Genomic DNA, 26,399 nt, shown 5'->3' on the forward strand with positions numbered 1-26,399 from the left:
ATCGGAGTAAAACAAGTAATTAAAGACATCACAATGACACAAATTAAAAACAGAATTCAATCCAAAAACAGAAAATCAAAAACACAGTGTGAAGAGAGAGCAGCGGCAACCAATTCGTGCCAGCGTCCACTCTCCCTTCACGGCAGCCATCTTGGACACAGACCTACAAGACTAGTTAGACAAAAAAAAAATCATCCCCCCACAGTGGATAGCACTGTGGAGGAAGGCACAATGTCCAGTCCCCACCCCATGTTCACCCCAAAGTCAGGCCTATTGGGGCCACCGCAATTGCCTCTACGGAGGCCCGATGTCCCTGGCCGTTCTCACCGGGTGGTCTTGCCCCGGCGTCGGGAGAGTCCTTTCGGCGGCTGGGCCACTTGGAACGGCCGCTACTTGGTTGGAGCCCGCGGCTGCCGAAGCCGACAAGGCCGCGCCGGTTTGGCGCTCCTAGGCTCCAGATGAAAAAGTCGGCGCCCGCTCTCGTCACTGCCGCCTTGCCGCCTCTACGCACGCCGCCTCTCCGCTCCGCAAACCCGCAGCCCGGAGATGTTGCTCACGGCGGTCCAGCTCGCCAGAGCTCCAGCGCGGCGACCCAGGCAAGGCATCGCCCGCTCCGCTCCGCTCCAGCGCTCCAATGCAGTGCCGCCACGCAGGCCGAGGTGCTGGGTGGTTCCCGCCAAGAAACGGCGCTCCAAGCCCGCTGGTAGGCCACGCCGACGGGTCGACGGGCAGCCCGGAAAAAAGGCTGCCACACCGACCAGGTAGGGACCTATAAATAAAGTAACACCTACCCCCCCACATTAAAAGACCATAAAAGACCATAAAAGACCATTAAAAGACCATGTGGGAAGTGAGAGTGTTTCTGTACCAATAGCAATAACGACCCATGCTAAAGCCATGTCATGATAATATTCGGTCCTTCACAGAAAACATGCTTGCATCAATCTGTAGTGTGCATGGTTAAGCATATATGTTATCATGGTCCAGGAATTATTGTCACAGGTTGATCGTACGCTGAATAATCCAACCACATTTTTGTTTGGAAGTGGAAAGAAATAATAGAAATTGCATTAATTGCAATGTGTAAAAAGAGTTGAGATACTGTATTATAATTTTGCTGTATGTCATTGTGGTATATATCATGTCTTGATTGGTGAATATGTTTAGTTTGTGATTTTATTTGAAGCAGAAATAATATGTGAATGCTTCATTGAGCATAATTCCGACTGGTAACTACGCACTTCGTCCGAGCACATTATCGCACGCTTCATGCAAGCCATCTTAAATGACCACCTAAACTGTCATTTGGCAACCTAAAAAGCTGCCTAGGTTGCCCGGCTGGCAACAGGGGAAAAAAGTTAAGTGACAGCCCTGATAAGTACTCTTTGTGTAAATAAGCAAACTGTACAATCTGGAGTTCAAGATCATCTTTAATCAGTACCCATATTATAGCATTACAGCAGGTCGTTAGTTGTTAGTTCATCGTTACCGCTTCCAAGACTGACCAGTGTAGGAAGTGGGTGTTAATATGAATCATACAGTAAGGTGGGGTTAGTGATGCTATTCTACTATGATTGGTTCACATGCAATAACCAATCTACATCCTTCCCCGTAAAGAGTGAATATAGTTAAACACACATGCAGCTAGAATTCAAACATACTCGCCATATCTGCCAGTCGGTCTACTAATACGGCCCGAACGCGTACGGACCAAGCCCTCTCCCCCTTCGCCAGAAATGTTAGAGGGAGGCGGTGAACCCGGAAGTGAGAAAGCAGCAGGGGACACACGTGGTAACCGACAGGGGGAGCATGCGGGAGAGGTAGTGTTGTTGTTAGTCATAGCTGCCAGTTGTGGTGGAATAAGGGACATGCTGGAACAGGTGGTGGCCACGGCAGCAGACGGCTGGAACAGTAGTGGTGGAGCGAAAGGATCGGCTGATGGTGGACGTTGTTTCTTCACAGCCAGCAAGTGTTGGCGGCTCCAACGGTACAAGGCGCCATCGATGTTAACAAGGTAGGATCGGGGTTCTTTGGACGGGCCAACAACGCAACCTAGACGGGAATGTCCCACAGTAGTTTGCAAACGGATGACTTGGTCCGGAGTAGTGGTTTAATTGGTTTGCTGGACTTGTCATGTGATCGTTTCTGGATGTCGTGTTTCTCCTGGATGCGCTTCTGGATCGTGGCTGGCTTCAGCACCTGTGTCACCAGCTTCTGATGGGCAATTGGCATTGGTGGTCTCGTTGTTCTGGACATCAGGCGTTGGGCTGGTGAGCCCAGGACACCGTCTCTAGAGAGTTATTTGAGATTTAAAATACATGGCTCAAAGATGTCGTTTCCAAATCATGACGAATAAATTAATACGTGACAAACTGGTATCGGGCATGGCTGATCAGAAACTCAGGACTGAGTTACTGTGGAATTCTGATTTAACCCTTCAGCAAGCAATACATGCCTGTCGAGTGTCTGAAATTGTTGCTCCATCAAGCGAACAGCTTGACTCTAAGAAGACCATAAACCTGACGGGTTTCAACAGACTACAAACACCGAACGCGTATGGACCAAGCCTTCTCTCCCTTCGCCAGAAAAGTTAGAGGGAGGAGATGAACCCGGAAGTGAGAAAGCAGCAGGGGACCGACAGGGGGAGCATGCGGGAGAGGTAGTGTTGTTGTTAGTCATAGCCGCCGGTCATGGTGGAGTAAGGGACATGCTGGAACTGGTGGTGGCCACGGCAGCAGACGGCTGGAACAGTAGTGGTGGAGCGAAAGGATCGGCTGGTGGTGGACGTGGTCAGATGGGATAGTCCAAACTTAATGACACCATGTAAATAAGCAAACTGTACAATCTGGAGTTCAAGATCATCTTTAATCAGTTCCCATATTATAGCGTTACAGCAGGTCGTTAGTTGTTAGTTCATCGTTACCGCTTCCAAGACTGACCAGTGTAGGAAGTGGGTGTTGGTAAGAATCATACAGTAAGGTGGGGTTAGAGATGATATTCCACTATGATTGGTTCACATGCAATAACCAATTTACACTTTGTATCTCTGTGGAATATTTTTAACAATTTCCCCTATCGCCCTGAGTGTATTTCCTATTGGAAAGTAGAATATAGTTGATGCGGTCGGTTAGATCAGACAAAAGCTGGTACCGAAATTTGTTTAATTTCGCCCAATGCATTTGCTAAAGGTTTTCTCTACACTGACCCACTTTTCCAACCCAAAGGAAATCGCCGAGCGCAAAACGACCAGTAATGTCATATCACTGAATTGACTCAGGGAGCTAAGATATTCTTCAAAAAAAGTAATATACTTTTTGTCTGGTTTCTCGATTCACACCCAAAGGACCACTGGCCTTCAAGATGCACGGTAGTGTATGTATTGTGGTTGTCAAAATATAATTGTTGCAGCGTTACTGTTGGTGTAAACATCTATGAAACCAATTTGGATTATCATTTTGTTAAATCAACCGAAAGTTCCAATCACACGGGGTTCTATTTAATATTGAGGAAAGTCCAAATGTGGCGAAGGAAAATTAATCCCCACCCCCTCATCTTCCCTTCTCCCCTGGCCAATGATGTGATGGACGCGGGGGTCTGGACCAATCGCTGATAAGGTCTCGGACAAATCCCGTCCCCAGAGACGTCATGTCCGTTATTTGGCTTTTTGGCGTCGCGTCTGTTTGGTTATTTGGCTTTTTGGCGTTGTGCCCATTCGGTTATTTGGCTTTTCGGTGTCGTGTCCGTTAGGTTATTTGGCGTTGTGTCCGTTCGGTTATGTGGCTTTTTGGCGTCGCGTCCGTTAGGTTATTTGGCTTTTCGGCGTCACGTCCATTCGGTTATTTGGCTTTTCGGCGTTGTTTCCGTTCGGTAGCTTGGCTTACACTTCTTCGCTTTGGCTTCTCGTCCTTCGACGCCCCGTCCGGGTACCATTCTTCCATTCCTGCCATTTAATGGAATTCAATGATGTTGAAATTGTACTAACCACTCGATAATCTAATAACCCTTCTCCATGTACAGGTGGTTTATTTCACTGCTACCTTCCCTTATGTGCTTCTGACCGTACTTCTCATCCGAGGACTAACCCTGGAGGGAGCACATAAAGGGATTGAATTCTACATTGGAAGCCAATCAGACTTCTCAAAACTGGCTGATGCTGAGGTAATCTCATCAGGATTATACTGTGATAGGATTATTTCATGTTTCAATTCATTTTTTTGTGTTCTTTGGAAATTCAATTTGAAATCGCAATGCAACTTCATCATTTTGCTTCAAATGTGGGAAAACTAATATCAGTCATTTCCTGTAAAATAAAACAGTTATAATGTAAATTATAATCGAGCCCTTGTGGTGATTTCTGACAGGCTAGTTTGTGGTCTTGTTAACATAAAGGATGGGGAAGATTTGCAATGGAAGAGATAGCATGGAGCTGAATGGGATTGGGAGACATGAGTAGGATGCAATGATTTTTTCCCCCTGAATCTTTTGACCCCTTTCATCACCATTCCCTTTATCTTTCCTGAAGATTGGAACAGATTTGGTAATGCTGAATTATCTAGCTGGTTAGGCCTAACCATTGCAGTGTCCAATGAGCCGTGTCCTGCTGTTAGCTATAGTACCTTTGCCGCAAAATTTGTTTTACCAGAGTGAGGGAAATAATAGATCATTATTTGCTCATTGACTCCTTGGGATGTCCTCCATAGAAACATAGAAAATAGGTGCAGGATTAGGCCATTCGGCCCTTCAAGCCTGCACCGCCATTCGATATGATCATGGCTGATCATCCAACTCAGTATCACATCCCTGCCTTCTCTCCATACCCCCTGATCCCTTTAGCCACAAGGGCCACATCTAACTCCCTCTTAAATATAGTCAATGAACTGGCCTCAACTACCTTCTGTGGCAGAGAATTCCAGAGATTCACCACTCTCTGTGTGAAAAATGTTTTTCTCATCTCGGTCCTAAAAGATTTCCCCCTTATCCTTAAACTGTGACCTCTTGTTCTGGGCTTCCCCAACATCGGGAACAATCTTCCTGCATCTAGCCTGTCCAACCCCTTAAGAATTTTGTAAGTTTCTATAAGATGCCCCCTCAGTCTTCTAAATTCATGTTCAGGGAATCAATGTTCAAACTGAGATTTCACTTTCTCTCATTGCTTGATGCATTCTGCACATTAATAATAATAATAATAAATTTTATTTTTATAGCGCTTTTCTAAGACTCAAAGTCGCTTTACAATAGTAACAGACAATAGCAAACGGAGAAGCGGCGAACAAACAGCGCCAGCGTCCTCTCCGTGCAGGACATAAAGAAAGAATACAGACATAACAATAATAGACATTTAATCGGAATAACATATAATCGGAATATAACAAATAATAAAGACATCACAGAGACACAAATTAAAAACAGAATTCAATCCAAAAACAGAAAATCAAAAACACAGTGTGAAGAGAGAGCAGCGGCAACCAATTCGTGCCAGCGTCCACTCTCCCTTCACGGCAGCCATCTTGGACACAGACCTACAAGACTACAGTTAGACAAAAAAAATCATCCCCCCACAGTGGATAGCACTATGGGGGAAGGCACAATGTCCAGTCCCCACCCCATGTTCACCCCAAAGTCAGGCCTATTGAGGCCACCGCAATTGCCTCTACGGAGGCCCGATGTCCCTGGCCGTTCTCACCGGGTGGTCTTGCCCCGGCGTCGGGAGAGTCCTTTCGGCGGCTGGGCCACTTGGAACGGCCGCTTTCTGGTTGGAGCCCGCAGCTGCCGAAGCCGACAAGGCCGCGCCGGTTTGGAGCTCACAGGCTCCAGATGACAAAGTCGGCGCCGCCTCTCCGCAGCCCGCAGCCCGGAGTTGTTGCTCTCGGCGGTCCAGCTCGCCAGAGCTCCAGCGCGGCGACCCAGGCAAGGCATCGCCCGCTCCGCTCCGCTCCGCTCCAGCGCTCCAATGCCGTGCCGCCGCCGAGGCCGAGGTGCTGGGCGTTTCCCGCCAGGAAACGGCGCTCCAAGCCCGCAGGTAGGCCACGAGGACGGATCGACGGGCAGCCCGGAGAAGAAACTGCCACACCGACCAGGTAGGGACCTAGAAATTAGGTTTACACCTACCCCCCACATTAAAAAGACCATATCCCCTACAAACAAAAAACAGAACTCAGTAAAAACTATAAAAAAAACGGATTTAAAATGGACGGCTGCTGGCTAGCAGCCGTTCACCAAGATGGCTCCTCCTCCATTGGTCTTCAACACCTTGTACAAGGACACCTCAGGTTCTTAGAACATAATAGAAATCTCCTACCATTTCAAAAAATATTTATTTTTACATTTTGTACACCAACATGTAAGACCTCACATTTATAAACATGAAATTTAATTTACCATTCATGGTCCATTTCCCCATTGCCACATTTGTACATGTATCACCATTCATACTCTCAATCTGCTTATGACCAGTAAACTTGATCCCATCATCAAACTGTTGATACAGATTGTGAATAGCTGAGGTTCAAGTACCAATCTCTAAGTCAGCCGACTAGTCACAGCCTGTCAACCAGAGAATTCATTCCCCCTCTTTGCTCTCTGATAACCAATTGTCTACCCACATCCAATTCAGGCAGCATCACAGGCAATAGTGGGGAACTCCCTGATGAACTTAATACATTCTATGCTTGCTTTGAGAAAGCCAACAGGGTGAATGACATCTGTCATGTCAGACTTGAGTGTGCCTTTTCCCATGGTCACTATTGCAGAAGTTAAATCGGCCTTCCTGAGGGTGAACCCACAGAAAATAATTGGCTCTGATGGAGTTCCTGGTCGCTTCCTTAGGAACTGCATGTACAAGTAGCAGGAATGTTCATGGACACCTTTAATCTCTCCATAAGCTTGGAGGTATCCACTTGCTTTAAGAAAACCACTATCATCCCGAGAACAAAGAAAAGCAAGATGCCATGCCTTTTTGATTACCATCCAGTGGACCATCATGAAATGCTTCGAGAGGCTGGTTATAGCACGTGTTAAATCAAGCCAACCAAGCACTCTTGATCCACTGCAGTTCGCCTACCGCCATAACAGGTCCACAGCTGATGCCATCTACCTGGTCCTACAGTCATCCCCAGAACACTTAAATAAGAAGTCAAGTCCAACTAACGTCAGACTCTTATTCATAGGCTACAGGCCTGCTTTCAATGCCATTGGATGTGGAGAGGATGTTTCCACTAGTGAGAGAGTCTAGGACTAGAGGTCATAGCAAGAGTTTCTACGGATATATAAAGACTAAAAAAGAGGCAAGAGTGGACGTTGGGCCGCTGGAGAATGATACAGGAGAAGTGGTAACGGGAAATTAAGAAATGGCAGAGGAATTGAATAACTTCTTTGCATCAGTCTTCACTGTGCAAGACGCCAGGTCTGTGCCTGCAATCCTAGAGCCTCAGGGGGTGGAAGTTAGTGGAGTGGCGATTACTAAGGAGAAGGTGCTAGGAAAACTGAAAGGTCTGAGGGTGGATAAGTCACCTGAACTGGGTTCTGAAGGAGGTGGCCTCAGAGATTGTGGAGGCATTAGTTGTGATATTTCAAGAATCACTAGAGTTAGGAATGGTTCCTGAAGATTGGAAAATTACAAATATCACCCTGTTGTACAAGAAGGGAGCAAAGCAGAAGAGCGGAAACTATAGGCCGGTTATCCTGACTTTGGTGGTTGGTAAGATTTTAGAGTCAATTATAAAGGATGAGGTTACGATAGTTTGGATGAGGTTGGAAGTTCACGATAAAATAGGCCGAAGTCAGCATGGTTTTGTGAAGGGAAGATCTTGCCTGACGAATCTGCTGGAGTTCTTTAAGGAAGTTAATAGCAGGACAGATAGAGGGAAGGCTGTAGATAATGTTTACCTAGATTTTCAGAAGGCCTTTGATAAGGTGCCGTATGTCAGGCTGCGAGGGAAGATGAGAGCCCATGGTAATGAAGGGCAGATACTAGCATGGATTGCAAGTTGGCTGAATGGCAGAAGGCAGAGTTGCAATAAAAGGAGCTTTTGCAAGTTGGCTGCCAGTCAGTGATGGAAATGGGTTTTAGGAACTAGGGGTACTCTAAGGTCCGTGAGACTAAGTTTGGGAAGGAAGGGGGGGGAATTTTTTTATGTGCGGTCATACCCATGTAAGAGTACAAGAATGCATAACTTGTTTATTGTGTATTTATAATATAGTTTATTGTGTATTATATGTCGTAGCTGCTTTCTTGCACCTCTCTCTCTCTCTCTCTCTCTCGCTCTCTCATCTCTCTGTGTTGGCTGCAGCCATCGTCTGCTTCGGTGAGGGAAGCAGGTCGGTGATTGATCAAAAGGCCCCTAGGAGACTGTGTCTGATTGACCGCCGAGTGACCAGCGCATTATGTGATTGGACACAATGCCCTTGGAGACGGCGGCTGATTGGACGGCAGGAGACCGATTTGTTGATTGGACAGGAATTTTAAGGGAAGTTGGTCGGTGATTGGACGCAACCCCCTTAGAGACAACGGTTGATTGGCCGCCAAATAATCGGGCACAAAAAATTGAAAATAGGAAAACAATAAAATCGGAATTACGATTTAAATCGGAAGAATATCATGCCTGGTCTGCAGCAAAGATACTAATATCCGCGCCAGTATCTTTGATCTGCAGTTCATTCCTATTGAAGAAGAACCCTGGCCTGACACAACTCCTAATCCATTCCCTCCACAGATGCCGCCTAGCCCTCTGAGTTCCTCCAGCACTCTGTTTTTTATTTAACTCTTGAAATTGAAGTTAGACACAAAGCTGGAGTAACTCAGCAGGACAGGGAGCGACTCTGGAGAGAAGACCTTTTTCAGACTGAACTGAACTCTCGTCGGTGAGAGTAATTGTGATTGGCTGCAGAAGGGTCTCGATCCGAAACGATTCCCAGAGCCGCGGCCCGTCCTGCTGAGCCACCCCAGCCCTCCCGTGTCCACCTTCAACACCAGAGCCAAACAAAATACACAGAGTGCTGGAGGAACTCAGTGGGCCAGGCGGCAAACGCAGAGGGAACGGATCAGGAGCCGCCACAGGCCAGAGTCCATCCCCCCCCAACAGGCAAAACGGCAAAACGTCAAATCGAATGCCGAGTTGAGAGGGTGAGAGAGAGATGGAGTTAGAGCGAGAGAGATCCAAAGGACGGATTCGGATCCCAACTACTGAGACCTCGTCAGAAGTTTCAAACCTACAGCCCCCTCCTGTTCGAGTCACGTGGACCAAGATACCACTTTGTAAACAACCACATTTGTTACTTTGGAGTAGTTCCTGAGGACTGGAGGGTAGCTAATGTAACCCCACTTTTTAAAAAGGGAGGGAGAGAGAAAACAGGGAATTACAGACAAGTTAGTCTAACATCGGTGGTGGGGAAAATTCTGGAGTCAGTTATTAAAGATGGGATAGCAGCACATTTGGAAAGTGGTGAATTCATTGGACAAAGTCAGCATGGATTTATGAAAGGTAAATCATGTCTGACGAATCTTATAGAATTTTTCGAGGATGTAACTAGTAGAGTGGATAAGGGAGAACCAGTGGATGTGTTATATCTGGACTTTCAGAAGGCTTTTGACAAGGTCCCACATAAGAGATTAGTATACAAACTTAAAGCACACGGTATTGGGGGGTTCAGTATTGATGTGGATAGAGAACTGGCTGGCAGACAGGAAGCAAAGAGTAGGAGTAAACGGGTCCTTTTCAGAATGGCAGGCAGTGACTTGTGGGGTACCGCAAGGCTCAGTGCTGGGACCCCAGCTATCTATATTACTAAAAGTCTGTTCTTGAACGGTTTTGGCCATCTGTGCTGCGATTTCCGAGAGAACGCCGCCACCTACGGCCGTCATTTTTGGCCACCTCGCTCAGAGCCCCCCTCCGCCGCATGTGTGCCGAGGATTTTTCCCGTCGATTAACAATGACAGAGATATTAATGTTTTTACAAAATTCCCCATTCTCTCTGCTGCCCCTGCTGGCGGCAGGGGGGAGGGACTATAAAACCAGGAAGTGGTGTGCCACACAGTCTCTTCAAGATGGAGGAAGGCAGAGGGTCACTTTTTTTGAGCTGGAATATCACTGAACACATGTCTACTCAAATGTAAGTGCCCTTAGTGGTTCTAAAATGCTTGTAGAATGTGTCTGTGGTTCTAAAGCTTGCAAAAAAAGTGTCTATTGGTTCTAAAGCTTGCAAAAAGTGTCTATTGGTTCTAAATCTTGCAAAAAATGTCTATTGGTTCTAAAGCTTGCAAAAAATGTCTATTGGTTCTAAAGCTTGCAAAACAATGTCTATTGGTTCTATAGCTTGCAAAAAAAATGTCTATTGGTTCTAAAGCTTGCAAAAAAATGTCTATTGGTTCGAAAGCTTGCAAAAACATGTCTATTGGTTCTAAAGCTTGCAAAACAATGTCTATTGGTTCTAAAGCTTGCAAAACAATGTCTATTGCTTCTAAAGCTTGCAAATCAATGTCTATTGGGTCTAAAGCTTGCAAAACAATGTCTATTGCTTCTAAAGCTTGCAAAAAAGTGTCTATTGCTTCTAAAGCTTGCAAAACAATGTCTATTGCTTCTAAAGCTTGCAAAACAATGTCTAATACTTCTAAAGCTTGCAAAACAATGTCTATTGCTTCTAAAGCTTGCAAAACAATGTCTATTGCTTCTAAAGCTTGCAAAACAATGTATATTGCTTCTAAAGCTTGCAAAACAATGTATATTGCTTCTCAAGCTTGCAAAACAATGTCTATTGCTTCTAAAGCTTGCTAAAAATGTCTATTGGTTCTAAAGCTTGCAAAAAAATTCTATTGGTTCTAAAGCTTGCAAAATATGTCTATTGGTTCTAAAGCTTGCAAAAAAATGTCTATTGGTTCTAAAGCTTGCAAAAAAATGTCTATTGGTTCTAAAGCTTGCAAAAAGTGTCTCTATTGGTTCTAAAGCTTGCAAAAAAATGTCTATTGGTTCTAAAGCTTGCAAAAAAATGTCTATTGGTTCTAAAATGCTTGCAAAAAAATGCCTATTGGTTCTAAAATGCTTGCAAAAAATGTCTATTGGTTCTAAAACTTGCACAAAATGTCTATTGGTTCTAAAGCTTGCAAAAAATGTCTATTGGTTCTAAATCTTGCAAAAAAATGTCTATTGGTTCTAAAGCGGTTCATACTAGCGCTCCAGAATGCCCCCCCCCCCCCCTCATGGTTGGCTTGGCTTGGGTGTGTCTTGAAATTGAAAGGCACTACTTACTGCAAATGGTGGCATGTGGTTGAAATGCACTACTTACTGCAAATGGTGGCTTGGGAGCTTTGGCTTGAAGTTGAAAGGCACTATTACTGCAACTGGTGGCTTGGTTGCTTTGGCTTGAAGTTGAAAGGCACTACTTACTGCAAATAGTGGCTTGGCTGCTTTGGCTTGAAGTTGAAAGGCACTACTTACTGCAAATGGTGGCTTGGGTGTGGCTTGAAGTTGAAAGACACCACTTACTGCAAATGGTGGCATGAAGTTGAAAGGCACTACGTACTGCAAATGGTGGATTGGTTGCTTTGGCTTGAAGTTGAAAGGCACTACTTACTGCAAATGGTGGCTTGGGAGCTTTGACTTGAAGTTGAAAGGCACTACTTCCTGCAAATGATGGCTTGGGTGTGGCTTGAAGTTGAAAGGCACTACTTACTGCAAATGGGGGGCGTGGGTGCATTGGCTTGAAGTTGAAAGGCACTACTAACTGCAAATTGTGGCTTGAAGTTGAAAGGCACTACTGACTGCAAATGGTGGCTTGAAGCTGAAAGGCACTATTATTGCGAATGGTGGCTTGGTTGCTTTGGCTTGAAGTTGAAAGGCACTACTTACTGCAAATGGTGGCTTGGGTGCAATGGCTTGAAGTTAAAATGCATTACTTACTGCAAATGGGGGCGTGGGTGCATTGGCTTGAAGTTGAAAGGCACTAACTGCAAATGGTGGCTTGGATGCAATGGCTTGAAGTTAAAAGGCATTTCTTACTGCAAATGGTGGCTTGGGTGCATTGGCTTGAAGTTGAAAGGCACCACTTACTGCAAATGGTGGCATGAAGTTGAAATGCACTACTTACTGCAAATGGTGGCTTGGGTGCTTTGGCTTGAAGTTAAAAGGCACTACTGTAAATGCACTTACTTCCTGTTTGCACTGTATATTGATTTTAGATAAAACGCTACCACTTACGGCTGTGATTTTTGGCCATCTTACTCAGTCCCCCTCCGCTGAGCAGGTGCAGAGAATTCTTCCCATCAATGAAAAATAAAAGTGTTATTAGTTTTTTTTTTAATGTTGAGAATCTCTCTCCTGTCAATCACTCCATGAAAGCCACACCTTTTCCGGAGTGGTGGGGGGGGAGGGGTTATAAAACCCGGAAATGTGGGTGTGGCTCAGTCTCTGCAAGATGGAGGAGGGAGAGGTCACGACTCGCTGTCTTTAGTAGCTTTGCACCCTACTTCAAATGGTATGAAACTGCACTTTAATTTGGTGGCCTTGCACCCTGCTAGAAGTGGTAAGAAACTGCACTTGAATTTGGTGGCCTTATACCCTGCTTGAAATAGAATTTCAAGGATTAGCCGTGAGTCAACTACCAGCCCACCAGCCGTGAGTGAGTGAGTTGCCAGCACAACAGGCTTGATTGACTGAGACGCCAGCCCAAGAATACATTTGGCGCACAATTTGCATACTAGCCCTCTGGAAACCAGTCCCTTCAGCCCACAACACCCATACTAGCGCTCCAGAAAGCCCCCCCCCCCCCCCCAACAGGCCACCAATATTAGAATTGGTGGAGAGGTGGAATATTGCGTTGGATGACCAGCCCTCCTGTGTGATGCTGGGAGCCAACGGGTCCCACTTAGTCTAGTTTACAATATATATTAATGATCTGGATGAGGAAATTCAATGCAACATCTCCAAGTTTGAGGATGACACGAAGCTGGGGGGCAGTGTTAGCTGTGAGGAGGATGCTAGGAGGCTGCAAGGTGACTTGGATAGGTTGGGTGAGTGGGTAAATGCATGGCAGATGCAGTATAATGTGGATAAATGTGAGGTTATCCACTTTGGTGGCAAAAACAGGAAAGTAGACTATTATCTGAATGGTGGCCGATTAGGAAAAGGGGAGATGCAACGAGACCTGGGCGTCATGGTACACCAGTCATTAAAAGTAGGAATGCAGGTGCAGCAGGCAGTGAATATGTGAATAAACGAATGGTATGTTAGCATTCATAGCAAAAGGATTTGAGTATAAGAGCAGGGAGGTTCTACTGCAGTTGTACAGGGTCTTGGTGAGACCACACCTGGAGTATTGCGTACTGTTTTGGTCTCCTAATCTGAGGAAAGACATTCTTGCCATAGAGGAAGTATAGAGAAGGTTCACCAGACTGATTCCTGGGATGGCAGGACTTTCATATGAAGAAAGACTGGATAGACTCGGCTTGTACACGCTAGAAGTTAGAAGATTGAGGGGGGATCTTATAGAAACTTACAAAATTCTTAAGTGGTTGGACAGGCTAGATGCAGGAAGATTGTTCCCGATGTTGGGGAAGTCCAGAACAAGGGGTCACAGTGTAAGGATAAGGGGGAAATCTTTTAGGACCGAGATCAGAAAATCATTTTTTACACAGAGAGTGGTGAATCTGTGGAATTCTCTGCCACAGAAGGTAGTTGAGGCCAGTTCATTGACTATATTTAAGAGGGAGTTAGATGTGGCCCTTGTGGCTAAAGGGATCAGGGGGTATGGAGAGAAGGCAGGGATGTGATACTGAGTTGGATGATCAGCCATGATCATATCGAATGGCGGTGCAGGCTCGAAGAGCCGAATGGCCTAATCCTGCACCTATTTTCTATGTTTCTGTTTGACTGGGAGTTCGCGTTCCGTCACAGTCCCGCCAGCAGTTAACATCTGTTTGATATCCGCTTCAAGATGGAGCGGGTGGTCTTCGAGTTGAGCGTCCAGGAGGTTCACTCCGTTTACGGCGGAGAGACGCCAGGTCTGATGAGGGCCAAGTTCTTAGACAATCATTATGGAATTGGGAAAAGTTCCAATGGGCTGGTGAAAGACGTGGACTGCCCTTACAGCGCCACTTTCCTCCACAATCTCCATCTCATGGAGACTGGAAACCATAGATCCTATAGCAGAGCAAGATAGTCCACTCGACGAAAAAGCCGTGGTAGGGTCATGGGTAATCTTCAGCACCATTTCCGTAACCGTTTGATGTCATCCTTCTCTTGTTACTCTTTCCCCAGACTCAGTCTGAAGAAGGGTCTCGACCCGAAATGTCATCTATTCCACTCTATGTCCGTCTGTCCGCTCGCCCTTGGATTAAGTAGCGCAGGATAAAGCTGCAAATTCATGTACAGGATGGAAATTGGAAACTGAAAAGTAGGGGAACGGCATCCCCCTGCATACCCCCCGCCCATTTCCATCACTGCTGCCAGTGACTAGTGCAGTTTTGCAACGGTCGGTGCTGGGGCCACTTCTCTTCACGTTGTATATTAATGATTTGGATATGGCGATTTAAGGCATTGTGGCCAAGTTTGCAGATGATGCTAAGATAGGTGGAGGGGCAGGCAGTGTAGCGGAAGTAAAGACTCTGCAGAAGGACTTGGACAGGTTAGGAGAGTGGGCAGAGAAGTGGCAGATGAAATTCAGTATTGCAAAGTGTGGAGTCATGAATTTTGGTAATGAGAATAAAGGCGTAGTCGGTGCAAAGGGACTTAGGAGTGCTGGTGCAGGACTCCCAAAAGTTAATTTGCAAGTCGAATCGATGGTAAAGAAGGCAAATTCAATGCTAGCATTTATATCAAGAGGACTGGAATACAAAAACAGATGTAATGCTGAGGCTCTATAAGGTGCTGGTTAGGCCACATTTGGAGTACTGTGAGCAAAGTTGGGCCCCAATATCTGAGAAAGGATGTGCTGGCTCTGCAGAGGGTCCAGAGAAGGTTTACAAGAATGATCCCAGGAATGAATGGGTTAGCATAAGATGAGCGTTTGAAAGCACTAGGCCTCCTCTACTCACTGGAGTTTAGAAGGTTGAGGGGGGACCTCATTGAAACTTACAGAATAATGGAAGGCTTAAAGTGGATGTGGAAAGGATGTTTCCACTGGTGGGAGAGCCTATGACCAGAGGTCATAGCCTCAGAAGTAAAGGGCGCTGTTTTAGAAAGGAGGCGAGGAGGAACTTCTTTGGTCAGACAGTTGTTAATATGAGGAACTCATTGTCACAGAGGGCTGTGGAGGCCAAGTCAGTGGATATTTTTAAGGCAGAGATAGACAAATTCTTGATTAGAACGGGTGTCAAGGGTTATGGGGAGAAGGCAGGCAAATGGGATTAGGAGGCAGAGATTAGCCATGATTGAATAGCACAGTCGACTCGAAGGGCCGAATGGCCTAATTCTACTCCTACAACTTGTGAACCTCTCCCTCAATGTCAGCAATACAAGAGATTGTGACTGATTTCAGGAAGCAAAGCAGTACACACACCCAAGTATACATTTATGGTGCCAAAGTAGAGATGGTCGAAAGAGTCAAGTTCTTAGGAATAAATATCACCCATTTAATAATAATAATAATAATACATTTTATTTATGGGCGCCTTTCAAGAGTCTCAAGGACACCTTACAAAAATTTAGCAGGTAGAGGAAAAACATGTAAGGGGAATGAAATAAATAGTAGAGACATGACTAGTACACAAAGTAAAGACAGAATTCAATTCAAAACACAATATGAGGCAATTAATGCACAGATGAAAAGGGAGGGGGACGTGGGGCTAAGGATAGGCAGAGGAGAAGAGATGGGTCTTGAGGCGGGACTGGAAGATGGTGGGGGACACGGAATTGCGGATCAGTTGGGGGAGGGAGTTCCAGAGCCTGGGAGCTGCGTTGGAGAAGGCTCTGTCCCCAAAACTGCGGAGGTTGGACTTGTGGATGGAGAGGAGACCGGCTGATGTGGATCTGAGGGACCGTGAGGGTTGGTAGGGGGAGAGGAGGTCAGTGAGATATGGGGGGGCAAGATGGTGGAGGGCTTTGTAGGTGAGGATCAGGATTTTGTAGGTGATCCGGTGGGAGATGGGAAGCCAGTGAAGTTGTTTGAGGACTGGAGTGATGTGATGCCAGGATTTGGTGTGGGTGATGAGTCAGGCGGCTGCGTTCTGGACCAGTTGGAGTCGGTTGATGTAGGTGGAGCTGATGCCAAGGAGAAGTGAGTTGCAATAGTCCAGTCGGGAGGAGATGAAGGCATGGATGAGTCTTTCAGCAGCGGGAGGTATGAGAGAGGGTCTGAGTTTGGCGATGTTGCGGAGATGGAAGAAGGAGGTTTTAATGACATGGCGGATGTGAGGCTCAAGGGAGAGGGTGGAATCAAAGATCACGCCAAGGTTGCGGGCCTGGAGAGATGGGGAGACAGTGGTGCCGTCGATGGTGAGTTGTCCAGGACCAGCCATAATGAAGCTATGGCCTAGAAAGCACACAAAGGCCTCCACTTCCTTAGAAGGCTCAAGACCCTTGGCATGTTCCCAATAACGCTCATCAACCTTAACAGATGCGCTGTAGAAAGCATTTAATCAGGATGCATCACAGTATGTACAGCTCCATTCAAGACTGAATAAAACTGCAGAGCTGTGGATGTAGCGCAGACCATCAGGCAAACCAACCTTCCTCCCATTGATCCCACCTACACCTCATGCTGCTTCGGCAAGGCCACCAGCATAATGAAGTATCAGTCACACCCCAGTTCATTCCGTCTTCTCCCCTCTCCTATCAGGCAAGTTTCTTCCCAGCAGTTATCATGCATTTGAACCATCCTCTCAACAGCTAGAATGCAGTTCTGACCTCCCATCTACCTCATAAAATACCTTTGAACTAGCTTTAATTGGACTTTATCTTGCGCTGTAACTGTAGTCTTTATCTGTATACTAGAAATAGAAAAATGTGTAGGAGTAGGCCATTCGGCCCTTCGAGTCGGCACCCAAGTTCAAGTTTACACCCCCATTCAATATGATCATGACTAATCATCTAAAAACTGTACCCCGTTCCTGCTTTTTCCCCGTATCCTTTGATTCCTTTACCCCTAATAGCTACATCTAACTCTAGATCTAAATCTTATTCCATCAAGCTTCACCGCCATTTACGCACCAGTTTTCAGTTTATAGTATAGTATCATGTTCATTGAATGGAACCTAATGGCTTCATCCAATATTAACCACACTTAAACCATGTATCACTTCTGTGAAGAATGTTACAGTGAATGGCAGAACACTGGCGAGAGGTGTGGAACAGAGATCTTGGAATGCAGGTACATAGATCCCCGATACGATGTCACAGGTAGCTAAGGTAATCAAGGCAGTTTTCAGCACATTGGTATTCATCAGAGCTTAGAACATTATTTTAAGGTTGTACAAGATTTTTGGTGTTCAGTTAAGGTCCCGCTGTTATAGGAAGGAAGTTAGGCTGAAGATTGCAGAGAAGATTTACGAGGATGGTGTCAGTACCTGAGCTACAGGGAGAGGTAGGGCATGCCAGGACTTTGTTCCTTGGAGTGCAGGAGGATGAGGGGTGATCTTATAGAGGTGTATAAAATTATGAGGATAGTGTGAAATCTTTTTCCTCCCCCCCAGAGTTGGAATAATCAAGAACCTGAGGACATAAGTTTAAGGCAAGGGGAGAAAGATTTAATAGGAACCCGAGGGGTAACCTTTCTACAGAGGCCAGATGGAATGAGCTGCCAAAGGAGGTAGATAAGGCAGATACTATAACAATATTTAAAAGACATCTGGACAGGTAAATGGATAGCAACGGTTTTGAGGAATATGCTGGGAGGTATAATTATATCTCTATTAGTCCTGTTGGTGACTAATTGTGCTTTCAGCCAGCTCACCAATGAGTTTTCATCATCCTCCATCTCATGATTCATGTTTATTTGTTGAATGAGATCAAATTAAATAGCCCTGTGCTAATTAATTCTATTTTCTGTAAACCAGGTCTGGAAAGATGCTGCAGCACAAATATTCTATACACTTGGAGTGGGTTCTGGCAGTTTAATAACCCTATCATCCTACAACAAATTCCACAACAACTGCTACAGAGATACCGTCATTGTCTGTGTGGTGAACTGTGCCACGAGTGTGTTTGCCGGATTTGCCATCTTCTCCGTCCTGGGACACATGGCTCACGTACAGGACAAGCCTGTTTCAGAGGTTGCTCAGTCAGGTAAGTGCGGTGCCAGAGTTATTGTGTGGGATGTTGATGGAGCAGGGAATTGCGCAGCCCATCTCACTGGTTAGATACATTTCCATATCTGCACTTCAGTTGTGTGTCGGCTGACAGAACCAAGCCAAGAGCGACAGCACAAGAGTAGCAGGATCAACAGTGTTCTCCCCAAATCACCGAGATTTAGTGGTTGAAAAAGAAAGTGGAATAGGATGGGTAAAGTAGAGGGAAGTCAGAAATCAAATCAAATGACAAGAGGGAGGAACAGAAAGACAAGATTAATAACACAAAAGTTAGAAGACAAGTTAAAGTCTTAGCAATAACCATTATAAAACGTGTGACAATTGCTGTTGGGCAGGGGTGGAATCGACCCGTGAAGTGTTCCAGTTAGCCTCAGTGTTGTTGGATCCCACTTCAAAAACATTTAGCACACTGTACACAAGCTCCATTTCCAGATTTAATTTTCTGCAGTGAAGTGAATGAAAATTGTCATGAACTGTGAATATAATGACATCTGATAGTTCAGAAAATCTGCTTGTCCTTGAACACCAATGTCAGAATCATGTCAGATTAACTATATATTACTGCATTACTTTGCCATTGCATCACCGTATATCATTGAATCATTTCCACTGTTCAGGTTTCGGTTTGGCTTTCATCGCCTACCCAGAGGCTATTGCACAACTGCCGTGGGCTCCACTATGGTCCACTTTGTTTTTCTTCATGTTGCTCACTGTGGGACTCGACACTCAGTTTGCAGCTGTAGGCAAGTGTAGAATTCTTTGTTTAATGTAATTAAATCATTTGAATTGTTTTTACTAAATGATCACTAATGAAAAGCAATTTTCTGCATCTTTGTGCTAATTCTCCACTCACAGCCTTCCTGGAACATCTAGTTGCTTATTGAACATCTGAAGCGAAGAACAAGTCAGGAGAATGTCCCAGGAAGTTTGTAATACAATCCCTATTGTACAGTTACTACAGTGACTGTTCAGGTCATAATTTATCTTTGTTCAGTTGAACAACCCAGTTCCAAGGATAATAATTGTGCATTCTGAAGTTTCTTCCTCATGGTTTAACACTCAGAGCAATGGGTTGGGTAAAATGTGGCCTCACAGCAGAGCATAGAAACATAGAAACATAGAAATTAGGTGCAGGAGTAGGCCATTCGGCCCTTCGAGCCTGCACCGCCATTCAATATGATCATGGCTGATCATCCAACTCAGTATCCTGTACCTGCCTTCTCCCCATACCCTCTGATCCCCTTAGCCACAAGGGCCACATCTAACTCCCTCTTAAATATAGCCAATGAACTGGCCTCGACTACCCTCTGTGGCAGGGAGTTCCAGAGATTCACCACTCTCTGTGTGAAAAAAGTTATTCTCATCTCGGTTTTAAAGGATTTCCCCCTTATCCTTAAGCTGTGACCCCTTGTCCTGGACTTCCCCAACATCGGGAGCAATCTTCCTGCATCTAGCCTGTCCAACCCCTTAAGAATTTTGTAAGTTTCTATAAGATCCCCTCTCAATCTCCTAAATTCTAGAGAGTATAAACCAAGTCTATCCAGTCTTTCTTCATAAGACAGTCCTGACATCCCAGGAATCAGTCTGGTGAACCTTCTCTGCACTCCCTCTATGGCAATAATGTCCTTCCTCAGATTTGGAGACCAAAACTGTACGCAATACTCCAGGTGTGGTCTCACCAAGACCCTGTACAACTGCAGTGGAACCTCCCTGCTCCTATACTCAAATCCTTTTGCTATGAAAGCTAACATACCATTCGCTTTCTTCACTGCCTGCTGCACCTGCATGCCCACTTTCAATGACTGGTGTACCATGACACCCAGGTCTCGCTGCATCTCCCCTTTTCCTAGTCGGCCACCATTTAGATAATAGTCTGCTTTCCTGTTTTTGCCACCAAAATGGATAACCTCACATTTATCCACATTATACTGCATCTGCCAAACATTTGCCCACTCACCCAGCCTATCCAAGTCACCTTGCAGTCTCCTAGCATCCTCCTCACAGCTAACACTGCCCCCCAGCTTAGTGTCATCCGCAAACTTGGAGATATTGCCTTCAATTCCCTCATCCAGATCATTAATATATATTGTAAATAGCTGGGGTCCCATGCACTGAGCCTTGCGGTACCCCACTAGTCACTGCCTGCCATTGTGAAAAGGACCCGTTTACTCCTACTCTTTGCTTCCTGTTTGCCAGCCAGTTCTCTATCCACATCAATACTGAACCCCCAATGCCGTGTGCTTTAAGTTTGTAAACTAATCTCTTATGTGGGACCTTGTCGAAAGCCTTCTGGAAGTCCAGATACACCACATCCACTGGTTCTCCCCTATCCACGCTACTAGTTACATCCTCGAAAAATTCTATAAGATTCGTCAGACATGATTTACCTTTTGTAAATCCATGCTGACTTTCTCCAATGATTTCACCACTTTCCAAATGTGCTGCTATCCCATCTTTAATAACTGACTCTAGCAGTTTCCCCACTACCGATGTTAGACTAACTGGTCTGTAATTCCCCGTTTTCTCTCTCCCTCCCTTCTTAAAAAGTGGGGTTACGTTTGCTACCCGCCAATCCTCAGGAACTACTCCAGAATCTAAAGAGTTTTGAAAGATTATTACTAATGCATCCACTATTTCTGGAGCTACTTCCTTAAGTACTCTGGGATGCAGCCTATCTGGCCCTGGGGATTTATCGGCCTTTAATCCATTTAATTTACCCAACACCACTTCCCGGCTAACCTGGATTTCACTCAATTCCTCCAACTCCTTTGACCCGCGGTCCCCTGCTATTTCCGGCAGATTATTTATGTCTTCCTTAGTGAAGACGGAACCAAAGTAGTTATTCAATTGGTCCGCCATATCCTTGTTCCCCATGATCAACTCACCCGTTTCTGACTGCAAGGGACCTACATTTGTTTTAACTAATCTCTTTCTTTTCACATATCTATAAAAACTTTTGCAGTCAGTTTTTATGTTCCCTGCCAGTTTTCTTTCATAATCTATTTTTCCTTTCCTAATTAAGCCCTTTGTCCTCCTCTGCTGGTCTCTGAATTTCTCCCAGTCCTCCGGTATGCTGCTTTTTCTGGCTAATTTGTACGCATCATCCTTCGCTTTGATACTATCCCTGATTTCCCTTGTTATCCACGGATGCACTACCTTCCCTGATTTATTCTTTTGCCAAACTGGGATGAACAATTTTTGTAGTTCATCCATGCAGTCTTTAAATGTCTTCCATTGCATATCCACCGTCAACCCTTTTAGAATTAATTGCCAGTCAATCTTGGCCAATTCACGTCTCATACCCTCAAAGTTACCTTTCTTTAAGTTCAGAACCATTGTTTCTGAATTAACAATGTCACTCTCCATCCTAATGAAGAACTCAACCATATTATGGTCACTCTTGCCCAAGGGGGCACGTACAACAAGACTGCTAACTAACCCTTCCTCATTACTCAATACCCAGTCTAAAATAGCCTGCTCTCTCGTTGGTTCCTCTACATGTTGATTTAGATAACCATCCCGCATACATTCCAAAAAATCCTCTTCCTCAGCACCCCTGCCAATTTGATTCACCCAATCTATATGTAGATTGAAGTCACCCATTATAACGGTTTTGCCTTTGTCGCACGCATTTCTAATTTCCTGTTTGATACCATCTCCAACTTCACTACTACTGTTAGGTGGCCTGTACACAACACCCACCAGCGTTTTCTGCCCCTTAGTGTTTCGCAGCTCTACCCATACCGATTCCACATCCTGCAAACTAATGTCCTTCCTTTCCATTGCGTTAATCTCCTCTCTAATCAGCAACGCTACCCCACCTCCTTTTCCTTTCTCTCTATCCCTCCTGAATATTGAATATCCCTGGATGTTCAGCTCCCAGCCTTGGTCACCCTGGAGCCATGTCTCCGTGATCCCAACTATATCATAGTCATTAATAGCTATCTGCACATTCAACTCATCCACCTTATTACGAATGCTCCTTGCATTGAGACACAAAGCCTTCAGGCTTGTTTTTACAACACTCTTACCCCTTATACAATTTTGTTGAATAGTGGCCCTTTTTGATTTTTGCCCTGGATTTTCCGGCCTGCCACTTTTACTTTTCACCTTGCTACCTATTGCTTCTACCCTCATTTTACACCCCTCTGTCTCTACACTCACACATTTAAGAAACCCTTTCCCTTTAACTCCATCCTCCACTAGCCCATTCGACACCCCACCCCCCTTATTCAGTTTAAAACCACCCGTGTAGCAGTGGCAAACCTGCCTGCCAGAATGCTGGTCCCACACCTGTTAAGATGCAATCCGTCCCTTTTGTACAGTTCCCCCTTACCCCAAAACAGATCCCAGTGATCTAAGAATCTAAATCCCTGCCCCGTGCACCAGTTCCTCAGCCACACGTTCAGGTCCCGTATCTCCCTGTTCCTGCTCTCGCCAGCACGAGGAACTGGAAGCAAACCGGAGATAACAACCCTGGAGGTCCTGCTTTTCAGCATTTTTCCGAGCTCTCTAAAGTCACGCTGCAGAATATTCATCCCCTTCTTTCCGACATCGTTTGTGCCGACATGCACTACCACTTCCGGATGTTCACCTTCGCCCTTGAGGATTTTCTGCACTCTGTCCGTGACATCCTGGATCCTGGCACCAGGAAGGCAGCACACCATCCTCGCATCCCGTCTGTTGCCGCAGAAACCCCTGTCCGTACCTCTCACAATGGAGTCTCCTACTACAATGGCGTTGCCTGCCTTAGGCCTTTTTGGTTTTGGCTCAACAGCCCTATTCGCATCACAAGCCAGTCCGCCGCCCAGTGTAAACACCTCTTCTGTCCCGACAGCTTCTAAGTGTGTGAACCTGTTCACAAGAGGTACAACCCCCGGGGACGTTGGCATTCCATGCTTCCCTCCCGTTCTCACTGTCTCCCACCTTCTCTCTTCCAGTACCTTAGGTGTAACAATCGTACTGTAGGACTTGTCGAGGAACGACTCCGTTTCTCGGACGAACCGGAGGTCATCCACTTGCTTCTCCAGTTCCCCAACACGGCCCTTCAGGAGCTCTACCTGGATGCACTTTTCGCATTTGTAGCAACCAGAGGCACCAGCGGTGTCCTTGACCTCCCACATACTGCAAGCATCACACTGAATCAGCTTGCCTGACATCTCCTTCTTTTCGTCTCTCCCTCTGCAGTGTTTTGCGTAGTCTCCTCTCCTCAGCCTCCTCTCCGAAGACTCTCGAGCCAAAGACTCACACTTTTCTCACAGGGCACTTCACTCACAAGGCCGCTCACTCACTGCCGCTCCCTAAGAGCAGTCTTACTTAAATTGACTGATAAATTGCCTGATTTACCAATTTACAAATTCCTCAGTTTTCAGCTGTTTTCCCAGCACTGACTCACTTCTCTCCTCCCACTTGGGCTAGAGCCAATCAGTCGTATCTCTTGCTAATCTCCTCCTGCTGCTGCTGTTGTTGCTCCCAAAGCTACAGCAGTCAGAACAGTTAGAGCAGAACAGTTGTCATCTGCACCTTCACTTTGTAGGCTTTTGATCTTTTCCATTTGGAGTGGTGGGAGCGGACGGGGGACATGGGAAGTGCTGCTTCCTGACACTATGTAAACCTGTGCAACCTGACTATTTTGTTGGGAAAATTGAGGTGACAATCGGAATCAGACCCAAGGGGCCCTGACACGAACATGGAAGACTCAAACTCCCGGGGATACCTCCGGCACAAGATTATCCTTCTTGACAGTACGTCAAAATATATGATTGCAGTCAGATAAATTTCCTCTTCTGCACTAATCATTTTGCAATGAAAACCCAATGTACCAATTGAGTTTCTAATTGCTTGTTCTACCCATATGTTAACTTCTGTTAAAGTGCTTTGTTTCCAATTAATTAAAAGTCCCTCCGAACACCAACACCATTTAACTCGTTTACAAAACGCCACATTTTACTATTCTTATCTAAGTGGATGACCGTACAATTTTGTACATTACATTTCAACAACCATGATCTGAATTATTCTTTTAACCTATCTCTATCCCTTTGAAATCTCGTTGTATTGTCTTAAAACCCCACAATGCCTCCAGTTTAGGATGATCAGCAAACTTCAGAGGCACTCTTGGCTGCCTCATCTGACCCATGCTTTTACTGTGTGAACACCTGGGAATCATAGCACCATTCCCGGCGGCACCCCACGAGTCACAGGTACCCAATTCTAAAGTGAAACATTTATTCCTACACTCTGCTTTCTGTCCATTAACAAATCCTCAGTCACAACAGTGCATCACCCACAATCCCATATTCTCTAATGATGTTTAAAGTGATGCAAGAAGATTGTTCCCAATGTTGGGGAAGTCCAGAACAAGGGGTCACAGTTTAAGGATAAGGGGGACGTCTTTTAGGAATGAGATGAGAAAAAAAATTTCACACAGAGAGTGGTGAATCTGTGGAATGCTCTGCCACATAAAGTAGTTGAGGCCGGTTCATTGGCTATATTTAAGAGGGAGTTAACTGTGGGCCTTGTGGCTAAAGGGATCAGGGGGTATGGAGAGAGGGCAGGTACGGGAAACTGAGTTGGATGATCAGCCATGATCATATTGAATGGCGGTGCAGGCTCAAAGGGCCGAATGGCCTACTCCTGCACCTATGTTCTATGCTTCTATGTTAATAATCTTTTGCATGGCAATTTATTGAAGATTATCTGAAAAGCATATTAAATCACATCAAATACTTCCCCTTTATCTGTTCTGCTAATTACAGACACAAACATTTCTTCTTTAGATATGTTAATGGAAAAAGAGTAGCAAAGTCAAATGTGGGTCCCTTGAAGGCAGACACGGGTGAAATTATTATGAGCAACAAAGAAATGGCAGAAGAGTTGAATAGGTACTTCGGATCTGTCTTCACTAAGGAAGACACAAACAATCTCCCAGATGTATTGGAGGACAGAGAATCTAAGGGAGTAGAAGAACTGAAAGAAATTTTCATTAGGCGAGAAATAGTATTGGGTAGGCTAATGGGACTGAAGGATGGTAAATCCCCTGGGCCTGATGGTCTGCATCCCAGGGTCCTCAGGGAGGTGGCTCTAGAAATAGTGGATGCATTGGTGATCATTTTCCAATGTTCAATAGATTCAGGATCAATGTGGATTGGAGGATAGCTAATGTTATCCCACTTTTCAAGAAAGGAGCGAGCGAGAAAACAGGGAATTACAGACCAGTAAGCCTGACTTCGGTGGTGGGAAAGATGCTGGAGTCAATTATTAAAGAGGTAATAATGGGGCATTGGGATAGCAGTAAAAGGATTAGTCCAAGTCAACATGGATTTATGAAAGGAAAATCATGCTTGACTAATCTACTGGAATTTTTTGAGGATGTGACAAGTAAAATGGATGAAGGGGTGCCAGTGGATGTAGACTTTCAGAAAGCCTTTGATAAAGTCCTGCACGGGAGACTGGTGACTAAAATTAGAGCACATGGTATCGGGGGTAGGGTGTTGACATGGATAGAAAATTGGTTGGCAGACAGGAAGCAAAGAGTAGGAGTGAATGGGTCCTTTTCAGAATGGCAGGCAGTGGCGAGTGGAGTGCCGCAAGGCTCGGTGTTGGGGCCGCAACTGTTTACCATATATATTAATGATTTGGAAGAGGGAGTTAGGAGCAACACTAGCAATTTTGCGGATGACACAAAGCTGGGTGGCAGTGTGAACTGTGAAGAGGATGTTAGGAGGTTGCAGGGTGACCTGGACAGGTTGAGTGAGTGGGCAGATGCGTGGCAGATGCAGTATAATATAGATAAATGTGAGGTTATCCACTTTGTCGGCAAAAACAAGGGGACAGATTATTATCTCAATGGGGTTAGGTTAGGTAAGGGGGGGTACAGCGAGAACTGGGCTCCTTGTACACCGGTCACTGAAAGTTGGCTTACTGGTACAGCAGGCAGTGAAGAAAGCTAATGGAACGTTGGCCTTCATAACACGAGGATTCCAGTATCGGAGTAAAGAGGTTCTTCTGCAGTTGTATACGGCTCTGGTGAGACCACATCTGGAGTATTGTGTACAGTTTTGGTCTCCTAATTTGAGGAAGGGCATCCTTGTGATTGAGGCAGTGCAGCGTAGGTTCACGAGATTGATCCCTGGGATGGCGGGACTGTCATATGAGGAAAGATTGA

General features: G+C 45.4%; 1 protein-coding gene across 1 annotated transcript in view; it reads left to right on the forward strand.

Annotated features, from left to right (window-relative positions):
• LOC116979314 (sodium- and chloride-dependent neutral and basic amino acid transporter B(0+)-like) overlaps window positions 1-26,399 on the forward strand; it is an 83,681-nt gene that overhangs the window by 39,009 nt on the left and 18,273 nt on the right. Inside the window, exons 7-9 of the mRNA XM_033030921.1 lie at window positions 4,018-4,158; window positions 17,981-18,209; window positions 18,850-18,975. Coding sequence (XP_032886812.1) covers window positions 4,018-4,158; window positions 17,981-18,209; window positions 18,850-18,975 — 496 coding nt within the window. The remainder of the gene's footprint in view (window positions 1-4,017; window positions 4,159-17,980; window positions 18,210-18,849; window positions 18,976-26,399) is intronic.

Source organism: Amblyraja radiata, chromosome 12 (assembly GCF_010909765.2).
Source record: "Amblyraja radiata isolate CabotCenter1 chromosome 12, sAmbRad1.1.pri, whole genome shotgun sequence".
Taxonomy (NCBI): Eukaryota; Metazoa; Chordata; class Chondrichthyes; order Rajiformes; family Rajidae; genus Amblyraja; species Amblyraja radiata.